Source organism: Podarcis filfolensis (assembly GCF_964270895.1).
Source record: "Podarcis filfolensis genome assembly, chromosome: 9".
Classification (NCBI taxonomy): domain Eukaryota; kingdom Metazoa; phylum Chordata; class Lepidosauria; order Squamata; family Lacertidae; genus Podarcis; species Podarcis filfolensis.
In genome coordinates, this window is record NC_139610.1 from 56,074,010 (window position 1) to 56,093,485 (window position 19,476).

The 19,476-nt window shown below is 43.8% G+C and overlaps 2 protein-coding genes across 7 annotated transcripts in view; both read left to right on the top strand.

Moving 5' to 3' along the window:
• The window catches only part of CENPE (centromere protein E), a 38,395-nt gene extending 36,753 nt beyond the window's left edge, over positions 1-1,642 (top strand). For all 5 annotated transcript variants that reach the window (XM_083631575.1, XM_083631574.1, XM_083631573.1 and 2 more), the window contains one exon: positions 1,416-1,642. In XM_083631575.1, the coding sequence (XP_083487701.1) occupies positions 1,416-1,534 (119 nt within the window). In that variant the 3' untranslated portion in view covers positions 1,535-1,642. The remainder of the gene's footprint in view (positions 1-1,415) is intronic.
• A 2,682-nt stretch (positions 1,643-4,324) lies between these two features.
• BDH2 (3-hydroxybutyrate dehydrogenase 2) lies at positions 4,325-17,969 on the top strand. 2 transcript variants are annotated; one of them, XM_083571932.1, is made up of 10 exons: positions 4,325-4,424; positions 5,278-5,357; positions 7,123-7,201; positions 9,236-9,332; positions 9,762-9,870; positions 12,438-12,498; positions 14,436-14,549; positions 14,727-14,785; positions 15,755-15,847; positions 17,322-17,969. In XM_083571932.1, the coding sequence occupies exons 2-10, from the start codon at positions 5,286-5,288 to the stop codon at positions 17,373-17,375; spliced, it is 738 nt and encodes a 245-aa protein (XP_083428058.1). In that variant the 5' UTR covers positions 4,325-4,424; positions 5,278-5,285; the 3' UTR covers positions 17,376-17,969. The 2 variants fall into 2 exon arrangements, with proteins under 2 accessions (XP_083428058.1, XP_083428057.1); XM_083571931.1 differs by having other exon boundaries at positions 4,331-4,424; positions 5,216-5,357.
• The last annotated feature ends 1,507 nt before the right edge of the window (positions 17,970-19,476 follow it).

Below are 19,476 nucleotides of genomic sequence, written 5' to 3' on the forward strand. Positions count from 1 at the left end.
GCTTGGGGCACCATGTTCTTTCATGCATGTTACAATTAGTGGATGTTGGGGTTCTCAGAAAACACAGTGGTATTATTATTTTCTATCAATATTTATCTACCGCCCTTCATTCTAAGATCACGGGGTGGTTTAAAATAACCCCTCCCCCACCGTTTTTATTTAGAGATGTAAATAAGTTTATTATTTACAAAGGTAGATCTCACAAGCCTGAAGTCTGTTCTCCCTTGCTGTAATACACTACCTGAAAGGGAAGAACCTCTAAGAAAAATGCAAATCCCATGAAAAGTGCCACACTATCAGCCATGTAAAGTGCTTCAAGGGTGCCTATGACCCTGAGTGCGGGAATAATCAATAATAACTTCTGTTACTTCTCATACACACACTCAGAATAGGTGACTCTGGTAGGTCCAAAGTAGCTGGCAATAGCAGTTACACCATCTCTCGCATTCCAGTGTTCAGTGTGCCTTTTGGCCCACAGTTCCCCAAATGCTGCGGAGATAAAAAGTATAGCCAAAATGCAACAGCAAGAAGCAGGAAAGGCGCTGCAAGGGTCTGGGAGGAGCAGGTGTGCGTAGTTAAAACTGCTCTCGTTAAAGCAAGCTGTAAGATTCTCCCAGTACACTGATGCGCATGGTTGTGTTGCGCTTTGCCATTTGCCGGAGCAGTTTTGATTCTGTTTTAAAGGCTCTGGAATCTTGTAGCACAAAAGCTAGCAGACTTTGTTCCCTCCTTCAGTTGCTCACTCAGTCATGCTGCTCTTCATTGTAGTACAGCAATTTGTTGGCACTTGAGTTCAACTTGGAAACGTAATACTGAGCTGGGTACAAATCATATCTGCCTGTGACTCTTTAAACTGAGTCTGCAGCTGTACTAAATTAATATTTCAAGGTCTGAAATATAGTGGGGTTGTTATGATTCGTATAAATCTCAAATCTCAACATCTTTTGAGAGAGGCGACTGCTGAGAAGCATTTAAGCATCGTTTTTAGCATAGTTGCAGTGCACTTTCTGCCCTCGTTTGCCAGCCTTGGCAGTGTAATTCCTTAAACATCACTCCTAGTACAGTTTTTCATCTCCGCACCTCCAAAGCGTGGCTCTCAGCTGCACGGGAGACATGATTTAATTGCAGGACATCTAACACAAAGCACACCAACAAATTTAAATGACACAAGTTGAGCTCATTGCCATTTTGAATTAGTATGGCTTATGAGCTTCAGTTGTCACAATGATTAATGGTGTGTGTTGTGTTACGCTTTATACAAAGGCCCAGAACCCTCTACCCACAAATGGTCATTCTCTTCTGAACAATTGTTTTGCCTTCTGGTTGTCTCTAATAATTACAGATGTCTTGAAAACATGTTCTTGATTGCAGCCATTTTTATTTAAACAGATGTCCACTATTCTTTTCTCCAACAGACACAAAGTCTTCAGGTGTCCCGTCCACTGACAGAGCAGCAGAGTCTATAGACAAAAATTATAAGCAGTGGTTTGCAGGCTCAAACAATGACGATGTTTCTAAATGCAAGACACAATAGCTGTCTTGATATTTTTGTGGACACAGATTAATAGATTTCCATCTTCTTTTGACTTCATCATACTTATTTCTACTGTGTTTTTAAAAGAATAAATAAAGAATTGTTGTTGTTTAGTCGTGTCCGACTCTTCGTGACTCCATGGACCAGAGCACTCCTGTCTTCCACTGCCTCCCGCAGTTTGGTCAAACTCATGTTAGTAGCTTCGAGAACACTGTCCAATCATCTCGTCCTCTGTCGTCCCCTTCTCCTTGTGCCCTCCATCTTTCCCAACATCAGGGTCTTTTCCAGGGAGTCTTCTCTTCTCATGAGGTGGCCAAAGTATTGGAGCCTCAGCTTCACGATCTGTCCTTCCAGTGAGCACTCAGGGCTGATCTCCTTAAGAATGGATGGTTTGATCTTCTTGCAGTCCATAAAGAATACCTTTGCACAAATATTTCTGTTTTTGAAACTGAAAGTCATCTTTCTAAAGTGTGGTGGTACAGAGATAAATTGAGATGTGTGTGAGCTCATCATGACAACCGCTCTGTAGCCACATCTCCAAGGGGAGTCCAAAAATGTAGGCAGCTGTAGTTGATCCCTGAGCTGCCAAAAGCTGGCATAGCAGTCAGAGTGCTGGAATTTGGATCGGATGGCCTGGATTTGGGTTATTAATCCAGCCTTGTGCATGACTAGTCCTATGCACTGTTCCGTGGAGGGTTAGCGGCATTTAACTCAGTGCTTGCTTCTGACTAAAATAAGCTGTTTGTAGAGCTCTGAGCTTTAAACAAAGGTCTTCCTCCAGCAAGCAGTCTTGCAAAGTGTTAAATGGTTAGCATGAAGCAGAAATCCTGTTAAAGGAAGTCTCTAACCTCTGCTCAAATATTTTCCCATTTCCCCTATGCTAGCTTTGAAAGCCTCGTTATCACCTCAGTCACTTGCCACAGCAAGGAGAATCCCATCAGTTTCCCCTGCCAGTTCATGCAAGGGATGGTCCTGAGTATCCCAGCATCCCCTTCACAGAGGAGTTCCATGCATCCACACTGATGAACGCATAGGGCCCTTCACACAGCTGAGATGGGACTGAGTTCTGCAGCATGATCCACTCCCCTATTCCATGGCCGGTAGAATATCACTGAGCCTCTTGTGCATGCCATGAGCACTGTTTTCCTTATGCTAAACTTGTGGTAGAAAGCTGAGTGTTGGTCTGGCATTACAGCTCCACTGATACTGGTTCATCCTCCCTCTAAAGAAGTAAAAATATGTGAAGGCTAAATCCTAGATAAGACAGGCAACACAAGGTTACCAAGCGGTGAGTTACACAGCACATGTTAGCTTCCAGGGTCCTGTTGGTAAGCCTGCCATAGACAAAACAGATGCATTTTTTTTTAAGTTTCTAGATCTGGTTCCCAAACTTCCATGGATCACTTGAAAATTGCTGAGGGTCTTTGTGCACCATTTAATGGCTTTTCGGCCTGCTGTAGCAATTGTAACATGATGCGATGGGACAATGGATGATCTTTAATTGCATTTTTATTGTTGCTTTTATTTCTTGTGTTTCATTGTACTACAGTTTGCATTCCATAGAACTCAAATAATACCATAAATGACAATATGGGAAATTTAAAAAAGCAACAAAAATTACAAATAAAAATTTAAGTGAATATTAAGGCAGACCTGAATGAAGTTCATGGACCACAATTTGGAAACCTCTGTTCTAGTTGATAATGTATGACTGTAAATTGATAAAAATCGGAAGCAAGACCTAAGCAAGATTTTAATTTGGTGTGTCGAAGGCCATTGGCAGAATACATGTGGATGTTTGCCTAAGTGTATGCAAGTTGCAGAATCTGCTTGTTTCCTTGTGAGGTAAATGAGTTTAGCCTGGTATAGAAATAAGCTCCCTTTTTTCTGATGGTTTACACAACCCTCAGCATGGTCTGCATTCCCTGAGATTCGCCTTAGTATAGCTGGCAACTGCCAATAGTAATAAAAATTAAAATAGGTAGACGTAGCACTTTCTCAGTCATGTCCTTCCCAAAGCCAGCATGGTGGAGCTTGCACATTCATATAATCTTTTCTTTTTAGAAGTAATTTATTGCTGTTCATTCAGTGCAGTGGGCAGTCTTCAACTAAATGTGTGTGAGTGGAGCAATTTCAGTTTGAATTTTTCGCACTCCTGTCTACACATGCTCCACCTGCCCCCCCCCCAAATCTGCTCCAGGTGGTTGAGGGAGCCATGAGAACAGATTTAGGGAGTGCTGTATTAAATACAACCAGATGTACCGTAATTTTATCTAATTCACTTGTGTGGCATGGCCAACTCTGCTGAACAATTTTTATGAATTACATCTAGCACAAAAAATCAGACCTGTTAGCTATCCTGATCCTAGCATCTTGGTCAATCCATTTTGGCCAGAACTTTCCATGTGGGTGACACATTTTTTAGACATGCATAATTTTGCAACACAGTAATTCAGTTTTACTAGCAAACTAGAGGTTAAACTAACCCCTTTCCAGCCCCAGGAGTAGCATGGGGAGTGTCTGCGCAACACATCGACACACCCAGTTTGGAAAGCTCTGGCTTAGCCTATCGACAGTAGCATGAATTAGAGATATATTAGACATATATTTAAACTCCTCTCCGATTAATTGAAAGCAGTGCCGTTTTGCCAGTTGTCTTTGTTCATAAGTAGCAGTCTGATGCCAACAGTCTTTTATGCATTGCCATAAAGTAGCTTAACCCTAAACTTCACTAGATGGCAGTATTTACTTCTACCACGGCAATGACTTATCTTAACTCGGAAGCAATTTGCCAGCACACTTGAGTTGAATCCCAGCATGCTCTCTGAAAAACACAAGTAACCGCCTCCTGGACAAAGGTCTCCAAAGAGGTCTTCACAGCACTCCTGAGGTAAATTTTTCCTCCATTCTTGTTCCTTTTCTTTACAAATAATAGACTCTTTCATTTGAGAATGGATTCTGGCAGATGAGAATTGTCTGCACTCTGGCAGTTTGTGTGTGTGCCGTTAGCAAGCATAAGTAGCTTTGAATTATCTCTGCCTTTAGAAAAAGGTTTTGCCATGTGGAAAGTAAGTAAAATAACCCAGTCATATGGGTGGCATATAAATAATAAGAGTATTGTTGTTGTTATTGTTAAATAAAGGACTCAAAGCAAATGTCTAGCCATATGCTTAAGCAGGGAAGTCCTAATCCTGCTCCGTTCTGCCTTGGTCAGACCACACCTGGAGTACAGTGTCCAGTTCTGGGCAGCACAATTTAAGAAGGATGTTGACAAGCTGGGATATGTGCAAAGCAGGGCAACCATATATCTAAAGGACTGTCACATGGAGGATGGGACAAGCTTGTTTTCTCCTGCTCTGGAGGGTAGGATCCAAACTAATGGATTCAAGTTACCAGGAAGGAGATTCCAGCTCAACACCAGGAATAACTTTATGACAGCAAGAGCTGTTTGACAGTGGACGAGTCTCCCTTAGGAGGCTCTCCTTCCTTGGAGTCTCATACCGAGGAAACCAGACCTCCTGGAGTCTCGCACCTCTCTGAGCTTGCGGTGGCATGCAACAAATATATTAAAAGCAGTTGATCAGCTCCTAGTTACGCAAAAACGAAACCCTGCAAATATATTGAAATACGTGTGTGATTGGCTCTACAACCAGCATGAAAGATAATGTGCATTTCTTGCAGCTGTTCCTTCTGTAGTTGGCGCTGGTGAATCAGATACCACAATCTCTTTGAATCACCTACAGGGGGCACGATGGGCCGGCTGGATGGGAAGGTAATACTGATGTCTGCTGCAGCACAAGGAATTGGGCGAGCCACAGCTATTGTAAGTCTGGGAACTCTTACTGAGTTTGCTTTGGGTTGGATTTTGTACAAATGCATCTGCAAGCAGCTGTCACAAAAGTACTTGTGCTTGAATGTATTTAGATAGCGGTGAGGATTTGAGCAGGAGAGTACCTAGGGCAGGGGTCAGCAAGGTTTACCTTGCCTGAGCCTGTTCACTGCCGCGGAGCCCCCTCCGTGGGCTGGAGTGAGAGTGCGCGCCCACCATTTTCTGCGTCTGTGCAGATGCGATTTCCGGCACCCGTGCCTGTGCAGACATGATTTCCGGTGCCACAGAAGTGAGTCCCCATGCCGCGCTCTGCCAGTTTAGCACAGCGCATGGGGACTCGCCAAGTGGGCAGCTTGTGGGCCAGTTAAACGACCCCCGTGGGCCGCTTGTGGCCCATGAGCCTTAGGTTGCCTACCCCTGACCTAGGGGTTGGCGCAGGCCATGGGGGTGCAAAAATCATGCCTTTCCACTCTAGTTTGGAGTGGCTAGAAGGCCATCTATCTGTGTGTGTCAGGAGTTTAGCCTACACTCGAGTAGGACCCTGAACTGGACACATGCCTGACTGGCATGTTCCCTCCCTCCTGGTCGATTGTTCGGGAGCTTCATAAGCTTTCTTCAGCCCAAACATCACAGCGACCAATGCCAACCAACACCGGCACACTTAGGGATCTGCAGAGTATGCACATCATGCACGTGACAGACCTCAGTAATTCAGCGTTTTGGCTAATCTACTTTATTTACATATAAACACACACGGCATGGCTCCCTCTCTCTCTAGCATCAGACAGCAAAGAGAAAAAGAACAAAGAACAATAGTCCCACTTCACGGAACACAGTAACACAAACATCCTTTCTCCATCACTTCCCACTCTGTGGAGTCAAAACATACCGCGTCATGTGAAAGACAAAAATCCCATGACTGCAATAATGGAGCAGGAATTCTAACAGTGTGCTCCCTTGGCTGCCCCTCCGCTGCTCTGGGCAAGGCATCCAGGCTCCTCGGGGTTCCTCGTTGGAGGCATCCAGTCGCTGGCGTGGGCCATCGCAGAAACTCTGCAGCAACCTCCCCATCGCAGCAACTTCCCCAGTCACTATTAGAAGTGTGAGTGGTCCCACTTGGAAAGGGTGCAAGGGGTATGGTGCCAAATGCCAGTACAGCTTGCCAAGGGCACAAGGGAGCCTAGGTAAGCCTCCGCTCTGAAGGAGGGAAGAAATCACAAAGGGGAAATCTTCAAGTGATCAGAGCTAGAGAGTGTAAACCAGGGATGGGGAACCAGTGGCGCTACAGACACCATTGGACTCCTGCTCTCATCAGCCCAAACCAACCTGTCCAGTCATAGAATCACAGAATTGTAGAGTTGTAAGAGACCCTGGGGGTCGTCTAGTTCAAGCCCTTGCAATGCAGGGATGTCAGCTAAAGCATCCATGACAGATGGTCTGTGAAAATGCCTTCGTATTTAGGAACAGAATATTCCAAATACAAAAATATTTTATTTATTTCACATAATTTATATGCCACTTGATTGTGACAACAACAATAGAGGTTTGATTGAACTATAAATGCAGTGAGAGGATGTGTCATTTGAATCCAATTCTTTGAGAAATCAGTCTTACCTAACTCTGTGTTTGATGTTTTGATGGCAGCTCCTCACAACAATCAGAACATTATCAAACCAGCTAACTATCCATGGCAGCTAGGAGGCAGAGCCCATGTTTTAATCTGTTCAGATATTAACTACATTTGGTTTGGTTTTGAAAGGCTTTTGCAAAGGAAGGAGCCAAGGTCATTGCTACAGATATCAATGAATCCAAACTCAGAGAACTGGAAGCCTATCCAGGTATTTCTTTAGTTATTTTGAGCCTGAGTCTGCTTCAGATTTTGGATGGATTTGGGGAGTGGAGTAGAGTAGAGCAGAACAGAAATATACCTTCTGAAGAGCAACTGGGGTGGGGTGTCCAATGCATTTCACGTTTAAAGGTGAACTTACCTAATTTGCAGAATTTGAAACAAGATGTCCATTGAAATCTGTGCTTCTCTGAATTTTGCAGTGTAGTTCTCCAGCCAAGTAATGTGTACATAAATACATATACTAGTGTAAAGTGCACATATAAATATATATAATAGTGAAAATAACATGCAAAATTGCATTTTATTAGAAAAGGGAAGAGTGGAGCTCAATGAGTTTTGAATTATTATTATTTTTTTAAACTGCTTTGTGCATCTAATCTTGCCCCCTTCTAAAATTGATTTATTGGTGTGTGTTTTTCTTTTTGTAAGAAAATAATAAAAATAAAATTGGGATTAAGGGGTGTTTTCAGGGCTGTGGAGGGTGTGTGTGCTGTGTCCCCTTGGTTCTGTGGTGGAGGGGGGGACGACAAAATTGTGGGGGTCAAGGAGGGCCGGAGGGGTGAGAAATGTCCCTATTTTAATCTGAGGAATACTGGAGGGTATGAGTCAATATCTTTGTACTCTGTAAGGTTTGCTTCCAAGTAAAACATGTGTTGTAGGTACCTTATAAAATTAGCCTTGAACACTGCTGGGCTTGCCAGCAAATTCCCAATCAAATTCCCTTGCCTCTAAAAATGAAAAATAAAAGTCCTGACCTGCGGTTGTTAACTGAACCCTTTCAGAGCATTGCCTGGCTTCAGATAAATCCAAGTTTTGTAGCAAAGAAATAAAGCTTAATAGCACTTTCTGTCATCTGTATTACTCAGCAATAATGGTTTGATTATAGTTATTAAGCTGCTGACACCTGGGTAGTGTTAATTTTCTTTTGTTAAACTCTGATGCGGAAAAACAACAACACTTTTTCTACTGAAGGAAATTATTCATCAAGATTCAGGTGGAGCTGTGTGCATTAGGCCTATATTTACAGTGATTTAATATACTTTGAGGACAGCTCACTGATGGGGATGAAAGCCACCCACGTAGAGCTGGGAGAATTTCTGCGAAACATGATCACGCTGCCCCTGGAAGTCCTGTTGACTTTAATGGAACTATATTGACATTCTAGCTCCTTTCGCAACTTCTCTTCTCATGAAGTTGTCTTGGAAGAAGGGCATGAATATGCCCACTGACCGCACTTCATGCACAGAGCCAAGGGCCCGAAAAAGGGTGCTCCTCTCTGCATATAATCCTACACAAGTGAGTGCTTCATGTGATGGAGAACCCTGTACAACTGAGCTTCTAGCTCTGCAGAACACTTTGTTGTTGTTTAGTCGTTTAGTCGTGTCCGACTTTTCGTGACCCCATGGACCAGAGCACTCCAGGCACTCCTGTCTTCCACTGCCTCCCGCAGTTTGGTCAGACTCATGTTTGTAGCTTCGAGAACACTGTTCAACCAGTCCCGTCCTCTGTCGTCCCCTTCTCCTTGTGCCCTCCCATCTTTCCCAACATCAGGGTCTTTTCCAGGGAGTCTTCTCTTCTCATGAGGTGGCCAAAGTACTGGAGCCTCAGCTTCACGATCTGTCCTTCCAGTGAGAACTCAGGGCTGGTTTCCTTAAGAATGGAGAGGTTTGATCTTCTTGCAGCCCATGGGACTCTCAAGAGTCTCCTCCAGCACCATAATTCAAAAGCATCAATTCTTCGGTGATCAGCCTTCTTTATGGTTCAGCTCTAACTTCCATACATCACTACTGGGAAAACCATGGCTTTAACTATAAGGTTCCTGGAGCAGGAACCGGCAAGCCACTCCAGTATCCCTGCCAAGAAAACTCCATGGACAAAGGCAACAGGCAGACCACTTACATGAATTAATTTGTATGTGCAGAGTCGCTCACTGCACAGATGTGTACATACATGCAAGGTAATCATCCTTTATCATGAAATCAAAACAATATTGCCTATTCTGATATGCTGATTTCCTCAACAGGCATCCAGGTCCGTGTGCTGGATGTCACCAACAAAGAACAAATTGAAAAACTGGCCAAGGAAGTGATGAGAATTGACGTTCTATGTAATATTGCAGGGTAAGCTGCTGTTGTGGGTCAATTGCCTTTCCTTTTCAATGTGCTTTTTAAAACAGAAGCACTGGGCTTTCAAACACCCCCACACTGTGCTTTGAAGTCCCAACAATTGGAGCTTCAAAGCCCAGCACTGCCTGATGTTACTATGACCCTCGTGGTCCCTTCCAACTCAACGATTCTATGAAAAGTGGGGAACGCGGCCCACCTGTCAAATTTGACCCTGCAAGGGTGAGGAGATGAGAGTTCAGCCCACTGACTAGGAAAAGATATATCCACCCAGGTATATGGCTTTAGAAGCTTTGACAACATAAGCAGCATAAAAATAACTAAAATAAAATAAAAGCCTGGACAACTTCAGCCGCTGAAGGTATATTTGAAAAGCCCTGAAAGCACAGGAAAACAACCTGTTGTTCCTTGTGTCTTTTATGCCAGATTTGTCAGTACGGGGACCATTTTGGAATGTGAGGAAAAAGACTGGGATTTCACTATGAACGTCAACGTTCGCAGTATGTATCTGATGATCAAAACATTCCTGCCTAAGGTAAGGCCAACATGCTGTTCTCTTATCCTTTAGAGGTGTAGCTCACTGTGTGCTCAGTAAAGGGCTGGTAAAAGTGGTGTAGGAGGAGGATGAGCCAGGCTGAGATAATATTTGCAACTTACAATTCTCAGAGTGGTTTCACAATCCATCTCTCTTCCCAGGGAACTCTGGGAATTGTAGCACTTGGGAGGGGGATATGAGACTCCTAACAACTCTCAGAGCCTTTAGCAAACAATACTTCCCAAGATTTACTGGGGAAAGCCATGACTGTTTAACCTGGTATGATTCTGCTTTAAATATATAGTGCAGATGGGGCCTTAGTCTAACCTCCTCCTAATAATTTAATAATTTTTTTTAGTTATTTACTGTACCATAAAAGGTAAACGTAAAGGGACCCCTGACCATTAGGTCCAGTCATGACCGACTCTGGGGTTGCGGTGCTCATCTCGCTTTATTGGCCAAGGGAGTCGGCGTACAGCTTCCGGGTCATGTGGCCAGCATGACTAAGCTGCTTCTGGCGAACCAGAGCTGCGCACAGAAATGCCGTTTACCTTCCCGCCAGAGCGGTACCTATTTATCTACTTGCACTTTGATGTGCTTTCAAACTGCTAGGTACCCACTAACAATTTTTCTGAAGCATTTCTTCTGGGGGCCCTCCACACTAGTGTTTTATCGCAGGTGTGTTCTGCAACATGGTTTTGACCATTGTTCATTACTGGTGGATTAATTCTGCTTTGGTGTGTGTTGTGATCCTCCCCCAATGCTATCACATTATTGTTGTCCAGAGAGACTATAGTGCATGATGCCAACCTCCCTGAGAAGTTTTGGGGGGAAGCTCTGTCGACGTTTGTTTATTCCTATAATCGTAGACTGTCATCACCTATTGGTTGTACTCCCTACGAGAAGATGTTTGGTAAGAAACCGAACGTCAAGCACATGAGAATCTTTGGTTCTGACATGTGGGTACACACCCCACAGAGCAACAAGCTTGGGAAGCGTGGGGCACATGGTTTGTTCATGGGGTACAGAAAAGGTGCATACAGAGTATGGATGACTAACTCTAAGTCCATTAAGTTCACAAAGAGTGTTGAGTACAATCCTAAGTGGGGGGGAAATGTGGGAATTTTCCAGAGTTACCCAGAGGAGGATGAAGGTGATGTGAAAAAGGCAGATAATGTTGAGAAAGCTGAGGAAGCTGAGGATGAGGATGATGATGATGATCAGAGTTCGGATTCTAGTTCAGTGGGCGGCGCTGCTGCTGGTGTCAGCGACAGTGATGACACAGCAGACTACAAGAGCGCAAAGGCCTCAGTCAGACCATCTGATGCGTCTGACAATGAACTGGAAGAACCACTGTTCACCATTGGTCACTTTTCTCCTAAGAAGGAGGAGATGAGTCCAGAAGACTTGCGTCTGGTTCGCAGGTCTGAAAGGGCGACCAAAGGCAGACCTCCAAAGAGATTTGCTGATGAGTTTGCTAAGACGGCAACTGCTGTTCTTAGTAGCTCAGAGAAGGTGTGGGAACCTTCAAGCTTCAAAGAGGTTCAGGAGTTAACCTCTAAAGATGCTGAGCCTTGGCTTAATGCCATGAAGGCTGAAGTTGATTCCTTGAACAGGAACCAAACTTGGGAACTGGTACCGGTAGTCCCAGGAATGAGACCGGTTGGCAGCAAATGGGTCTTCAAGGCCAAGACAGACCAGAATGGCAAGGTTGTCAGACACAAAGCCAGGTTGGTTGCCAGAGGTTTTTCACAGGTACCAGGACAGGATTACCACGAGACCTACTCGCCCACCGTCAAATATGAGAGCATTCGGCTGATGCTCAAAATCGCTGCAGAGGAGAAACTGCATGTTTCCCATCATGACATTAATACAGCTTTTTTGTACGGGATTTTGGGGGAGGAGCTGTACATGCTTCCACCTGATGGATTGCAGATACAGAAGGGAATGGTCTGTAAACTGCGGAAATCCTTATATGGTCTCAAGCAGAGTGCCAGGTGTTGGAACACAAAATGAAAGGATGTTGGGGGGAGGGCCTTAAAGAATTATCCTGTCATGGGACAGCTTATCATGCCATCAGTTTTAATGAAATAAGGTGAGAGCAGAGAACCTCACTACGTATTCCATCGCTGGCCACGAGACTCGTGGCATGAGACCAAGAGCATATAGATCTTTCATTTGCCCATCAAATATGTGTTAATCCTTCTATGATCTTTGTGTGTGAAGTTTTAAAGCATCTGACAAAAGCTTTCTTTTTCAGTTCAATTAGAATCATAGAATCATAGAGTTGGAAGAGACCACAAGGGCCATCGATTGCACCTTTTAAAAAAAGAAAAGATAAACTACATTTGTGAACCCAAAGTTCAATTTAATTGTTTGAAATGACACAGTATTACATGAATGTCTTGCTTACGGGCTTCCCATAGGCTTCTTGTTGGCCACTGTGAGAATGGGATGCTGACCTAGACTGGCCTTTCTTTCCACTGTTCCAGCAAAGCTTTTCTCATAGTCATCTGCTTGGTGTTCTTGTGGCGTCAAAACATTTTGTGTTTGCATTTTTCAAATAGATGCTGGCGGAAAAATCTGGTAACATCATCAACATGTCTTCTGTGGTATCTAGTATCAAAGGTCAGTAGCTTCGCAGTTTAAGCACAGCAAGGTTCATGTCATCCTTACCTTATTTTACACATATTTTAAAATGGACTGGTGCCTGTGATATAGGATATTTGGGGGCTATGTCCTTCTGGTGTTCTGTTGGTCTAATACCAATCTAAGGGTCATTTCACATGAATATCTGTATTCACCTTGTCTGGTGGGGACTTAGATGCAAGTGACGGGTACCCAGTGCAAAAAAAGCCCCACATTTTATGAAGGTTTATTACTGCAGGAACTACTTGCTGTCTTTTAGCATGTTAAAGATTTGTTTCAAAATGTTCCTATGTATTTTGATTATTGTGAGTTGCCATGGGCTTCCTTGAAATGGGGAAGCAGGTTATAAATTTGACATGACAAAACAAAGTTTTCACTATGCAGGACATGGCATGCCGTTTCTTATTTTATTATATTATTGACTTATCATAAACGTATGTAGAAACTAACATGTTAACCATACAAACAATAACAGAACCATACACAGAGCATATTCAGTATATATAAAAAAACAGATTACAGAGATGTAGTTGCATATAGCCAAGTTTTTAAGATGAGTCTATATAGCCCAGCCACAATGAGGAGTGCCATTTCTGACCTTTTATAAAGGAAGCTGCTTTCAGCTTTACGGCAGCTCCATGAATACTTCGTCTGCCACATCCATTACATCTTGATGGCTAGAGTGGCTTCTTAGAGCCAAGGCTGCACTCTGGAAACATCTGCCTCTGCTTAATACTTGTACCATGGTGAGCATCACTAAGTGTGTCCAAGATGATGTTGCCCTTGCTGATGTATTCTTGTCAATGCTAGAACAATAATAATATAGTGTACCTAACTTTGTTTGGCAGTCTGTTTAAGCTTCCTTTTGTTGTGGGATGAGAACTGCCAAGAATGAAGCATCAGACTTGGAGCAGGAATGGGCGACATTTGGGCATCCAGATAATAATAATTATTTATTATTTATACCCCGCCCATCTGGCTGTGTTTCCCCAGCCACTCTGGGCAGCTTCCAACAGAATATTAAAATACAATAGTCGAGTAAACATTAAAAGCTTCCCTAAACAGGGCTGCCTTCAGATGTCTTCTAAAAGTCTGGTAGTAGTTGTTCTCTTTGACATCTGATGGGAGGGCGTTCCACAGGGTGCTGCCACTACCGAGAAGGCCCTCTGCCTGGTTCCCTGTAACTTGGCTTCTCGCAGTGAGGGAACCGCCAGAAGGCCCTCAGCACTGGTCCTCAGTGTCTGGGCAGAACGATGGGGGTGGAGACGCTCCTTCAGGTATACTGGACCGAGGCCGTTTAGGGCTTTAAAGGTCAGCACCAACACTTTGAATTGTGCTTGGAAATGCACTGGGAGCCAGTGTAGGTCTTTCAAGACCGGTGTTATGTAGTCTCGGCCACCGCTCCCAGTCACCAGTCTAGCTGCCGCTTCTTGGTTTAGTTGTAGTTTCCGGGTCACTCCAACTTCCATCGTCTCTGCCCATCATCCAAGCTGGCTGGGGCTGATGGGGGCTGTGGTCCAACCACGTGTGGAGGGCCACAGGTATCTTACAGCCTTGCTTTTATGGGTTGACCAGGGGAGAGACAAAACTGGGGTGACCTCCCAACAACTGCAAGTAATAGAAACCTTGGGTAGAAATGGAACAGCTGGAGAAATGGGGTCTAAATAGCGCATGGCAATATTCTCAGGGGCACAGAATGCAAACACACAGACACACAAAAGCTTTCTTCTATAAAAATCTATCTGTGCAATATGTTTTTAGAAGAGAACAGGGAACAGAAGTTCAGCTCATCACAAGATTATTTAGAGACATCCAATGAGAAGGCAGGATGAAGGCTATATAGAGATGCAAAATGAGCTTTTGCATTCTTTGGTATGATCTGATTTCCTGATTCCCACCCCTGATCTCTTTCTCAGGAGCTGTTAAGAGGTGTGTCTATGGTACCTCAAAGGCAGCAGTTATTGGACTTACCAAATCCATAGCTTCTGACTTCATTGGGGAAGGAATCAGATGCAACTGTGTTTGTCCTGGTAAGAAGCTTTCCACCATCTTTGTTCTGTTTCCAAGTTCATGCAAAGACATATAAAGTTTACATTTCAAGGGTGAAGCCCTCTGGGCTATTTATTAAAGTAACTAATATTTTCAGACAGAGGAGTTACCATTTCAATACCTGATGCCATTTAATTAATGTTTGGGTATTTTCTTAGGCACTATTGACACTCCTTCTCTGCAGGAGAGAATCCAGGGCAGCCCTGATCCAGAACAGGTGGGCAATACAATTTAATTTTTTTGCATTATGACACACAATCCGGCAGTGATAAGCTATTTAAAGCACCTTTGTTCTCCACAGGCTGCTTCAAAACATTCATTTTTCACCATTTTGAACCTGGGATTTATAACAAGTAAATAGAGTAAAAAGTAGAGTGAAATGTAAAAAGTAAACAGATCCTCCTCACCTCTGAATATAGATAACTTATTCACCGCAAGCCTTTTTTGCAGAATGTATTAATTGGCTTTGTTTAGCCATCATAGTAAACTATGGTTTATTCATAAACAACACTGTAGCTGGTTGTAATGGGAATGAGCCTAGCCTACCTGTAGGCTTATGTACTCCCCGATCCTCCTCTTGTTTCCAATTTGCATTAACTATAGTTAAGCACTAATAAACCATAATGATTTTAGCTATGATTTGTTTGCAACAAGTCAACTTCAAACCATGGTTTGTGAAGATGGCTTGTTGCAAGCAAACCATAGTTAATATTAGCCTGTTTTGTCAGATAACACAACTGGCTGTTGTTATTCATAAGCAGAAAAGAAAGATTTTGTCTGTAAGAGGATTATAAGGGAAGTTTGTGAGTCTGTGGCAGAGCTAGGCTTGCCTAAATGCAACAACTGAGCTCACAACCCTATCGTTTAGAAGGGGCAGAATGCTCTTCTGCCTGTTGGCAGCTGTTGAAGTGCAGCCTCCTTTATAAATATTGACATCTCTTGACCCCATGTACAGGTTACCTTGGCAGTTAGATGTCTCAATTTGCCTTGGCTTTCCCCTCTATTTTCTTTGAACAGTATCTTGGGAACAACATTCGCGTGGAAGTTTGATACACTTCCAAACTATTCTAAACGATCTGGGTGTGGATTTGAAGTATCGCATGATGAAAAATAACGCCAGGGGAAAGTCCTGTGTATGAGAACCACGTCTAGATTTATTGATGCAGTGAATGCTTTTTATCTCCAGGCGCTGAAAGACTTTATGGCCAGGCAAAGGATAGGTAGGTTTGGGACAGCTGAAGAAGTAGCCCACCTGTTTGTATACCTGGCTTCCGATGAAGTAAGTACAATGGGTCAGCCATACAGCAGTACACCAGGTTGTCTGAAATAGTGCCTCTCTAACAGCTAGTGCCAACAGGCTTCTGTTTGCTGACACCTGAGATAATGTGTTTTCAGGGCCCACCCTATTCCCTTGACTGTAATCGGTTTCAGCTGTTTCTAATTCTGAAATTTAAATTATTGCAACCCACCCTGGGAATTGCTGGTGAAGCACAAGCAGTAGTAACAACAATAATAATAATATAGAACTGGGTGGGGGGCCTTAGGCCCCCTCATTCTGGCCCCCAGAACAAGCCACAGGCCCCATTGCTCACCAATCCTTGTTTGAGTGCTTTTGACTGGCTGGAATGGTTCCTTGAACTCTTATTTGTCTAGAAGGAGGGTAGAGAGGGGTGTTTGTATAGCAAACTCATGGCACCAAGATAAAGTGTTCGTTTGTTGTTCTAGCCACTCAGAACCTTTAATTTGAAGCAAGTAATGTTAGCGAGGTGGGGTTTTGAATCCCAAACTGTGTCAGCGAGTCGGAGGGGTGGGCAGAGGAGGCTGGTGGAACAGGATGGTCCAGACAAAGGGGTCAGCGATTTGTGGGGTTGTGCCACCCGTGAGGAAGGAGCCAGAGGAAAGAGCCTGGGCAGTCAGGGACCGGAGGAGAGGAGGTTAGGGAAGAGTTGCAGGAAGCCGAAGAGGTGGAAGAGGCAGCCCCAGAGAGAGATGGGCCATTAGAAGTTCCTCCATCTCCTCCCTCACTGACTCCAAGGACAAGGAAGGGTTTACAGTGACGGAAGCAGCTGGAGCTGCCACACAGGATACGTCAGTTGCTTGCGTGCATCATATCAGATGAGGGTGTGTGTGGTTGTGTTGTTGCATCCCTGGTGTGTCTCTTCCTTGCACCTTAGGAACAGATGTAATCCAAGTGCTTTGCCAATAAAGAACTATGCTTTCCATCGCTTGTCCCCACCGGGGCTGGGTGTGCTCGGGACAAACTGTAGTTGCAATCCCTACAATTTAAGATCCTTCTTACATACTTGCACAATTGTCTCAAACTCTTCCTTCCTCTGCTGCCTTGCCCCATCCAGTGAGAGCCAAACTAAGCCAGTATCAATGCAATGAGCAATGCACTGATGTTAATGCAAGCTGGTGTCGTAACTGGGCCCAGTGCCATCAAGTGAAGGCAGTGGAGCCTGCTCAGAATCTAGTGGCTCCTGGGTTGTCTCAGTCCCATCTGCACAAGGCCCCATTTTGGGGATTTTCACAGGCTACTGCTGGCAATCTACCTCCACTTCCAGTCCCGCCCAAACAGGATTTATATTGCAGCCTTAATCCTTTCACAATGGTCATTTAGTCATATGGAGTTCAATCAGCTTCTGAAACATTTAATATTGGTTGGGACCACTACATTTATAGTACTGTATTTACTGAGGAAACAATGACTTGAATAATGCTATATGCTCAAACTTTGTCCTTGCTTTCTTCAGTCAGCATTCATGACTGGCCGGGAGTACATCATTGATGGAGGCTGGAGCATGTGACCTGGTACCTGGAGATTTCTGTTTGCAAATGCTGAACGTCAGAGCTTGCAACGGTTTTGATGCCTAAAATGAACAATTTAATCAACCGTCTAATAGGTGCTAATCCAGTCTTTCTCTACGCAATGGATTTGTTTTACATTTTGTTTCTCATTTATCATGACATCTTCACTCCAGCTTTTGTGTCCACTTCAATCAGATGCATGTAATCCTAAATTGCTAGGTGTGTGCACTCATGCATGCACATAGTGGGATGGGGAGGATCCAGAAGAGTGAGGTCAGAGGCAAATAAGGAGCATAAAGAACAAACGCTGCCAATTGCATAAAGCAAAAAGTGTTAGTGATGGCAACAGAAGCATCCTGGCATTAATAAAATGATTAATACAAGAGATGGAATCAAAAACCCTCATCGCAGTTCTAAGTCATAGAATTTGATTTCCGAATCTATTGTAATTCAACATTTTTATGCTGGAGCTTCCTTTTATGAACTAGGTGGCCCTTTCAGTTTCACAATTACGTGGTGTGCCTTTGTTCCAGAATGGCTACATGTTATTGCCTTACAAGTGCCTAATAAAGTTAATTCCACTACCAATTAAATGTAGTTCTTTTCAGTTCCATGCATGTGCGGGTACAACCCTGCTTCCTCTTGTACAACACGAAGAGCCATCGGAATTAAGGAAGGCTATGGAAATTGACAGCTAAAAACAGGCTTTTAATAATTACGGTTGGAAATCAAAAGGAAGGCTTAAGCCGCTTGCAGTGTCTCTCTTTTCACTTTTCCTCAAAAGATATCACAGGCTTACCATTTATTCAAACTGTTTTTCCCGTCTCACTGTGCAGAGTTTGCTAGCTTGTGCCAGACTTGTGTTCAGGATTGGTGCAGGGTAAAAGAACTGGGTACATCTGAAAAACAGCTGCCTTGCTTTAGTAGCAGACCTTATAATTCAGAGAGGGGAGCGTCTTTTTACACAGGGCCACATGCCCGTATTTGGCAGAGGCAACAGTGGGCACAGCAGTGATTGTAAATTTTGCCTTTGTATAGAAGGGTAGTTTCCACACGCACACAAATACACCTTTCCATCAAAGGAAGCAAGAGGCATTATCAGTGCTGCAGGACACATTCCACCCAGGCAAAAATGCATGAAGCAAGGCCAGAAGCAGCGGTGGCCTGGGGAGAATCTAACAGGCTAGAGAAGCTTGGAAGGGGCTGCATTTGAACCGTGGGCCAGAGGCTTCCCACCCATGGAATAATGATTACATGAGAGCAGTCAGTGTAGGAGACAATATTTACCTAAGTGGACCAATGGCCCATGTTGGTGGAAGGCCACTTCAGGTATTCATTTTTTCAACATCTCATAACATGAAACTGTGGGAAGAAGTCCATCCCATTGCCACTCTGCGAAGGAGCTTTCGTTTCCATACTAATCCTTTTCACGGAGCTTGCCAACATTTCTTAACTGGCTTTTTACAAGCCAGTCTATACGTGTTTGTCAAATCATTGCAGCAATACTTTTTCAGACCTGCTTTGGGGGGGGGGGCAGTGGAACGCCACTGCAGCATCAGTGTGGAAAGGCAAAGGTTTTTCAGAGCTCCTCTGACATTTAAGTAAATTAATGTGATACATTAAGGCTGCAGTGGAGGGGATGCTTGCTGTTTTATTAATGGACCGCTATGTGTAAGAACAAATAAACATGAAAACAAATGCATCTTCCCTAGCAAACAAAGCAAACCCTAATACTCTAGGGTGAAAGGTTCTAACTTAATTTGCCTAATGGTCATCTGGTCCAGCAACCTGTTCTCAGAGGCCAACCATGTGCCACAAGCAAGACACAAATGCAATAGCACCACCCATGTGATTCCCAACAACTGATAGAACCTACTTTTTGTGTACACTCTATACCTTTAAAGCATATTATTTCTCAAAGAATTCTGGGTACTGTAGTTCACTCCCTCACAGTTACAATTCTCAACAATCCTGAACAAACTACACTGCCCAGTATTCTTTGAGGGGAGGAATGTGCTTGAAATATATTTTAAGGGTATAGTGTGTACACTGCTGGCTGGTAGCCAATGCTACTCTTATTCTCCATTAATTTGTCTTAAC

Excerpts from the sequence above, each read along its gene's own strand:
- BDH2 (XM_083571932.1), top strand. The coding sequence starts at position 5,286 with ATGGGCCGGCTGGATGGGAAGGTAATACTGATGTCTGCTGCAGCACAA. Across the intron at positions 12,499-14,435 it reads TGTGGTATCTAGTATCAAAG|GAGCTGTTAAGAGGTGTGTC; the intron begins GTCAGTAGCTTC and ends TCTCTTTCTCAG. Across the intron at positions 15,848-17,321 it reads TATACCTGGCTTCCGATGAA|TCAGCATTCATGACTGGCCG; the intron begins GTAAGTACAATG and ends TGCTTTCTTCAG.